General features: G+C 36.4%; 2 protein-coding genes across 4 annotated transcripts; one reads left to right on the plus strand and one right to left on the minus strand.

Annotated features, from left to right (window-relative positions):
• The first annotated feature begins 1,553 nt into the window (after positions 1-1,553).
• Positions 1,554-3,224, plus strand: LOC105114134 (GDSL-like Lipase/Acylhydrolase superfamily protein). The gene is made up of 5 exons (XM_011010569.1): positions 1,554-1,852; positions 1,946-2,076; positions 2,163-2,393; positions 2,471-2,726; positions 2,805-3,224. The coding sequence occupies exons 1-5, from the start codon at positions 1,609-1,611 to the stop codon at positions 2,999-3,001; spliced, it is 1,059 nt and encodes a 352-aa protein (XP_011008871.1). The 5' UTR covers positions 1,554-1,608; the 3' UTR covers positions 3,002-3,224.
• A 302-nt stretch (positions 3,225-3,526) lies between these two features.
• On the minus strand, positions 3,527-7,195 carry PAB6 (poly(A) binding protein 6). Of its 3 annotated transcripts, XM_011010566.1 has the most exons (9): positions 6,896-7,195; positions 6,453-6,762; positions 5,193-5,452; positions 4,756-5,052; positions 4,377-4,660; positions 4,221-4,286; positions 3,815-4,046; positions 3,669-3,756; positions 3,527-3,606 (listed from the first exon to the last, which is right to left on the minus strand). In XM_011010566.1, exons 1-8 carry the CDS (start codon positions 7,104-7,106, stop codon positions 3,701-3,703), a joined length of 1,716 nt encoding a protein of 571 aa, XP_011008868.1. In that variant the 5' UTR covers positions 7,107-7,195; the 3' UTR covers positions 3,527-3,606; positions 3,669-3,700. The 3 variants fall into 3 exon arrangements, with proteins under 3 accessions (XP_011008868.1, XP_011008867.1, XP_011008869.1); XM_011010565.1 differs by having other exon boundaries at positions 3,564-3,756; XM_011010567.1 differs by lacking the exons at positions 3,527-3,606; positions 3,669-3,756 and having other exon boundaries at positions 3,808-3,867; positions 4,193-4,286.
• Positions 7,196-7,605: the final 410 nt, after the last annotated feature.

Below are 7,605 nucleotides of genomic sequence, written 5' to 3' on the forward strand. Positions count from 1 at the left end.
AGACATAATAACTCAGTGTTGAGATGGTCAAACTTTGTCAATTAGTAATGGAGATGAAATCACAGATGGGTGGTATATATGCTCCTCCTTGTTGGCTCTACGGTTCCGGTTAAGACTTGTCTCCTTCTCCTTTAGCCTCTCTATTCGAGATTAATTGTATTTAAATTTATAAATTTATAATAAATATATGATTTTTAATTTATTTTAATTATTTTCTACTTCTATTTAATAGATTTATTTTTTAAAAAATATTTTTAAAACATTATTGATAGTCTTACCATCAGATTAAGTCCATTAGTATATTGCAAGAGAGTTGAAAAAAAAAATCATTACAAACACCATTATACCACTATTTAATAACAACGGTTCGATAATATTAAAAAGAACTCATTGTTGACATTATTGATGATTTTTTTTGTTGATGATATGTGAAAGTAATTGATGAAAATATTGACGAATTAAATTGTATAATTGTTTTTTGTGACATGCTTCGTCTATATATAAATTTGATAGTAATTTTATTGTTAGTGAACTCACTAATAGACTATAAATCACTAATAATAAGTTTTTGATGAAATATTTTTATTTATAAACTTATCAGTAAAAATCATGTTAATGGACTTAATATCTAATTACTGATAGAATATTTTATCTGTAAATTAAAAAATTTTAGAAGTAAAAAAGTAACTAAAGTACAAAGAATTCAATTTGATTTAGTATGTGAACAAGAGTATAGGTGTGGAAGGAATTCAGTCTCAACCTCAACAGCAAGTTACTCAAAATGATCTGATCCATTTAGCATATGTACTCTAATGCAATACTCTAGCCGTATAAATTTAGACATAAGATCTTTTGGGACCTGATGGCTACGCAGTGGAGATTCATTCCTTGAAAACAGCAGTCCTATTTTAGAGACCATCTTTGAATGGACTCGGGAGATTGACTTGTATCTCACTTAAGGAAGGAAGCACAGTTCTTTCTTCGAGAATGACACAAGTCAAACCTGCTAGATGAAATGGATTGGGTGAGGCGTTAGTGGATAGATAACCCATCACAAATTACTGGCCTTCCCAGCTTCAAACTGCCCGCAAAGTTGTGATTTTTCCTTGCTTTCCACTAAGTTCTCTTTCATGGACACTTGGACAGCTTTACTTTCCATGCCAAAGCAACCACACAATCTCAGAAAATCCATGTGTTATTGCATTTCCTAGTCTATATTTATCAAACTAGCAGCATCAGCATGTGAGTTGGCTAATTATTTAACAACCAAAATTAACTCCCGCACATGCAACTTCCTATTCAGATCGTGCATCCTCATTTATCATCCCAACTACCATGCCTCCTCTTCATCCATAATCATAAATATGTTCTCTTCAATGCACGTATAGCCATAAAAACAGAAGCCTGAAATGACCTTAGCGCATGTTGGGAGACGTATACATGTATAAAAGATGAATGATTTGAATGCCGATATTGCCTATTGAACAACTCTCATTTATTAGCCCTTCCCAACTTCCATCCACCATCTTCAGGAATCACTTCAGTTGACTGGCTTTACACTTCTTTTTAAGCCAGCCCAATCCTTTCATGCAGTACTAGAGCAGAAAAATGGAAATATGCTACAGAGCAGCATTGATTTTGGCCTTTGCATTTGCACTTGTGGATGTTGGCTGGGCGCAAGATGCCCTAGTTCCTGCTATCATAACATTTGGTGACTCGGCTGTGGATGTTGGCAACAATGACTATCTCCCCACGATATTCAAGGCCAATTACCCTCCTTATGGAAGGGACTTTGTCGATCATAAACCTACAGGGAGGTTTTGTAATGGTAAATTAGCCACCGACATCACTGGTGAGTAAAAAAGCATCAAAATTCCCAAGATTGGTCAGTAATGTTGCTTATAAGGGATTTGAATGACGCCTTACGAATGAATTTTTTTTGCAGCTGAGACTCTGGGATTTAAGTCTTACGCACCGGCGTATCTGAGCCCAGAAGCATCAGGGAAGAACCTACTTATTGGATCCAACTTTGCATCTGCAGCATCTGGTTACGATGAAAGGGCAGCTGCGTTGAACGTAAGGAATATTCCTGATGTCATACATGATCAGTCCTTCAGTATTATAGAGTTTTATCATCTCTAATAATCAACCTCGCTCTGCAGCATGCCATTCCATTGAGCCAGCAACTGGAGTACTTCAAGGAATACCAAAGTAAGCTAGCGAAGGTTGCTGGTAGCAAATCGGCATCAATCATCAAGGGTGCGCTATATATTTTGAGTGCGGGGAGCAGTGACTTTCTTCAGAATTACTACGTCAATCCATACCTAAACAAAATCTATACTGCTGATCAATATGGCTCATACCTTGTCGGTTCATTCACAAGCTTTGTCAAGGTACGGTACTCTTGTGAGTTGTTTCTATATTTTCATCTGAATCTCAATGACGGTGGAGAGCTCTGTATGAAACACAGACCTTGTACGGCTTGGGGGGTAGGAAACTTGGGGTGACTTCACTCCCACCACTGGGTTGCCTTCCAGCTGCCCGAACCATATTCGGATATCACGAGAATGGGTGCATCTCAAGGATCAACACTGATGCCCAGCAATTCAACAAGAAGATCAACTCAGCTGCAACAAGCCTCCAAAAACAACTCCCTGGTCTTAAGATTGTTATATTCGACATCTTCCAGCCACTCTATGACCTTGTTAAATCTCCTTCAAAAAATGGTACTAGATCAACTTTTTTCTGAGGGACTACTAAAAGTTTCTTTCAAGCAATGAATTGTAGCAATTTTTAATTTGTAGGTTTCCAAGAAGCAAGGAGAGGATGCTGTGGGACGGGAACAGTGGAGACGACAATATTGCTGTGCAATCCAAAATCCCTAGGAACTTGCCCAAATGCCACTAAGTACGTGTTTTGGGACAGCGTCCATCCATCTCAGGCTGCTAATCAGGTTCTTGCTGATGCATTGATTCTTCAAGGCATCTCCCTCATTGGTTGACGATGTATCACTATTCTTGTGTCTGCAATATGTCCCGTGTGCTGGACCTTATTGTTGTTGTCTTAGCTTCTTGTTTTTTTTTTTTTGCTTTTGAGAATTATTATTGTATCTATTACAAGTGATAAAAAAGAAGAAATCCTTGTTAATCTTCATGTAACTGAAGAAAATTTATGGATTACAAGATGCCTGACGCAAACTTTTATCTATTCCAATTATGTTCGTCAAGGTGTGAATGAATTCATTAAGCTGAAGTCCCTCCGAATCAATAGGATCACATAATTTGCCAAAGATAAAAATAAGAAGTTAGCGTAAAAGGAAAATTATGTTCAAGGATTTGCACGATGTTTTGTTACCTTGTAATATCACAAGTTGCTTAAAAAACAGAAGGTGATGGGCTGAAAAGAAACGCCAAGCAGAAGGCAGTATGATAAGAAAAATCTAAAGTTCCATTTCATGTCTGAGAATTCTGAGAACTGTGTGAATCCTTCCTAGTAAAAATTTACAGCACAACTAATGCATAGCATTTCTTCCTATAACAAAACAGTGCAACTAGTAGAAAAACTAAATGTTAACAGGAACTGGTGAGACAAGCAGTCATTAAAGTGGATAGCTCTACTGCTACTGACTAGTAGCTCAAGCAGCACCAGCAAACGCATTTGTCCCCCCCGAACCAATTGAACTCTGTGAGATTCAATTTGCTCATTTCCAATGGGTTTTATGATGTCTTTCAGGAGAAGGGAGGGGAATAGAGAATCAGGCAAATAAGGTTGTCCTCTTAGACTGCGATATTTTCAAGGTGGGGAATTGAGAATCCACAAACCTCAAGTTTCTTTACAACGGGTTGAAGAAGACTCCCAATGTTAATGACGGTACTGTCAGTAGATTTAGCTGCAGGAAGACATTTGGTAGATGGTGATCCAGTGGAAATATCTTCTACAGCTGCTCCACTCTTGCTACCCTTCTTTTCGGAACCAAGCTTTTGACCTCCAGCAGACCCAAGTTTCAGGTCTCGGTTGCTAAAATTAGAGGTTGCAAATTTCAAGGACTGTAAAACACAGTATGGAAGAAATGAGAAAATTAAGTAAATGGCTCAGTGTATTGCAAAATCTACTAAAGGATACATTGAAGGAAAATGGTTTCAGAGATCTGTTACAACTTCGGATCATGCCATGCAACAGAAAATAATTGCTGCAAATGTTTTTGAATGATATTAGCATACATGCTGTTGGTAGGACTTGTCTCTGGTGTTCAACGTGCTCCCTAGAGGCGTTTCCGCCACTGGCATCTGTGATTTGACAAGCACACAAGATAGTAATCTAAACAGAAGGATTTCTAATAGCTAAAAGCTCATTGCAGAGTGAAAGTAGAGGCGTACATATGTGGAAAACTTCTGCTTGTAATTTTGTGCCATAAAAGGATGCTGAACACCAAAATGTGCACCAAAATGTTGACAGAACATTGGATGGTGGAGGAAAGGGAGATGTGGAGAGCGATCAAAATTGAAATGAAGTGGGTGGAGTGCTGAGGAAACAGTATTGCAGTTAGAAGGATAGAAAGACTGAGGTTGGTTCTGTCCAGAGAATTTGTGCCATTCCTGGTGGCGATCCTTTTTGCACTGAGCTTTTGCCACATGAAGAATCTTTCCTTCAAGGAGGGCTCCTGGGAAAATTATAAATTGCTTATTAGTAAATGATGAAACTAATTAAGCTTAAATAGAAAAGAAAAATTACACGGAAAAAAAAAAAGAGGATGACCATTTAGTGCAACCAAAGCCTTGTTTGCTTCTTGAGGGCTCGCAAAACATACAAAACCAAATTGTTTGCTAGTTCCATCATTATGGCATATCACTTTCACGGAAAGAATCTTCCCATAGGCACTGAAAACTTCTTTCAATTTCTTGTCATCAATGTCTACATTCAGGTTCTTTACATACAGATTTAAAGCCCTCAACTTCTCAGTACTTCTGTTGTGCAAGTCCTTGTATTCTTGCTTCAATATCATTGTTCTTTCAGATTTCCTTTGAGCCTTTCCTACAAACAAAGTCTTCGAACCTAAATTGGAAATTGATGGTTCATTTGTTAAAGAAGTTAAATCCTCCCATTACTTGAAGCATATATATAATCAAGGATTTTTTTTTTCTTTGATAAATATATAAGCAAGGGAAATGACGAGGAACTAGCTTTAAGTTTACCTACTACAGAACCATTCATGACATCAACAGCCCTTTTGGCATCATCTGGAGACTTAAAGTTGACAAATCCAAAATGTTTTGATTTCCCCTCGTGATCCATCATGATGGCAACACTAGAAACATCACCAACTACAGAAAACATATCCTTTAGGCCATCCTCTGTTATTGTTTCATCTAGATTTTTAACATAAAGATTGGTGAACACTTCGCATGGCGCTGCTGCTGTCCTTTCAGTCTTCTTGACAAATTTGCAGACATGCCTGAGATAGAAATGCAATTGTTCAATCGTGAGATACATAAAACGGCAAATCAACAAATTAATACAGATGGTAAAAGAAACTCTGCACATCAAGAAATGGCAATGGAAATCATGTTAGTAGAACATGTGTGGAAGTTGAGAGAATAAACAAGCAAAACAAGTGCAATACTAGTGAAAGTTCAAAATTTACATTACTTAGGACAAACGAATCTCTTTATTCTTAATGTCCTGATTAAGCAATTCAGTTCACAAGTTCCATTAGACAGGACGGACAAACCTCTTAATTCTTAATGCCTTGATTGAGTAATTTAATTCACACGGCTGATTTAACATTTGTACAAATGTCTTTCATCCTAGTTTGGTTGCTGAAATTACAGGAAACATACAAAATCGTATCTCATAGTCTCAAGTAAATCATCATATCAACGTTTAATTATCTCAAAAACAGGTATCTACAATTTGTTCTCATTTAGATTGTATACAGTTATTGAAACAATCTTTTGAGAGCTATTTTTCCATAATGTTCTTTTATAACTCAAATTTTATGAGTGTATTTTGCAGATTTATTTTTCTCGTCTGTATCCAATATGTCTTAACATTCTAAATCTGTAAGTGAAAATTAGAAACAGTTCGCATTAATTATTAAACCTTATTATAAAAGAGACATTTGAATTTTGTTAGCACACATCAACAAGAAAATCTTAAGAACGTTGCATTCACATGCGCTTGATGCATTTAAGAAATCTTAATAAATTTTTATGAATAGATTTCGAACTTTAAATCCAAAATCTAAAGAACAAATTTTTTTTCACATCGACAATTGGTTACAATGCACTACTTTGAAAGAACAAAAAACAATGATCAGTTTCAAACAATTTCTTCTTTGTTTCTCTTTCCTGTAGTTTCCAACCAACATTTTGTCATTCACAGAAAACTGTTCATCAAAAGAAACATAAAAAATCAAAGAAAGTGAGGGTAGTAAATACACCGAAGGGACTCACAATTTCTTCCCACCCAGCATAGTATCATGGAGAGCCGTTTGAGCAGCCAGAGCAGAATCCTGAGACTCAAACTGAACAAACCCAAAACCCTTACTCCATCCGTTTTCTCCAGCCACCTTGCAAGAAAGTATTGTCCCATACTTGCTAAAGATGCTCTCCAAGCAAGAGCTGCTGATCGAAAAGTCTATATTCTTTACAAAGAGATTGGCAAAACCAGTCTTTCTTGCAAAAGGGTCCCTTTGACACCACATTATCCTCATGGGTTTTCCCTTCAAGTTAGTGTGATTTAGAAGACCCAAAGCTTTAGATGCTGAAATCAAAAAGCACAGACTCGAAGTCAAGAACTAACCGAAACAGAAGCCCATATATAATACAGAACCAAGAAATGAAAAACCTAAATCCCCATTTCTCTATTCTTCAAGAAAAGAAAAAATCAGGACTACCTTGAGCATGAGAGTATAAGTTGACATAGGCGTAACAGAGAGACTTTCCGGTAAGACGACAACGACAGAGTCTGAGGGAGGAAATGGGGCCCACATGGTAAAACGCAGCTCTCAAGTCCGTTTCTGTTACTTCCGGGTCCAAGTCACCCACGTACAGCGACGCTCCCCTCTGTAGTACTTGTTGCTTCCACGGCGCCACCGCCGCCGTCATTTCGTTTCAATGCACGGATAAAAGAAGAGGAACAGCAGGTTTTCAAGAGAGAATAATGGCGTTTTGTTTTCTAGAGAGATAGAGATGAAAAAGGGAGGGAATTTTTGTTGTTATAGTAACGGTCTGCTGTGTGTGAGGTTTTATGCAGGTGCGGGAGGGTGCTGTACGGACTATAATAGACTGAAAGTTATACCTTTTCTTTTTTTAATCTAAAAAATCTCGTAAAAAAGAATAAGGATTATTCTTAATTCTAGAAAAGGAGAGAGAGTAAACTAAGAAATTAGTCTTTCTAATTTTGAGAAATAATTAATTATTAAAATTTATTTTTAAATTACTTTTATGTTGATAATATTTAATTTTATATTATTATATTTCAAATTAAAAAAATGTAATTATAATTATATAAAATACTAAAAAAATAGGGATTTGTGATGGTGTTTATTGGTCATTTGAATATAAATAGTCAAAATCTTATTTTTTTTATTTTCATCTTTTTAAT

The sequence above is a fragment of the Populus euphratica genome, unplaced genomic scaffold (genome assembly GCF_000495115.2).
Source record: "Populus euphratica unplaced genomic scaffold, PopEup_1.0 scaffold487.1, whole genome shotgun sequence".
In the NCBI taxonomy this organism is placed as follows: Eukaryota; Viridiplantae; Streptophyta; class Magnoliopsida; order Malpighiales; family Salicaceae; genus Populus; species Populus euphratica.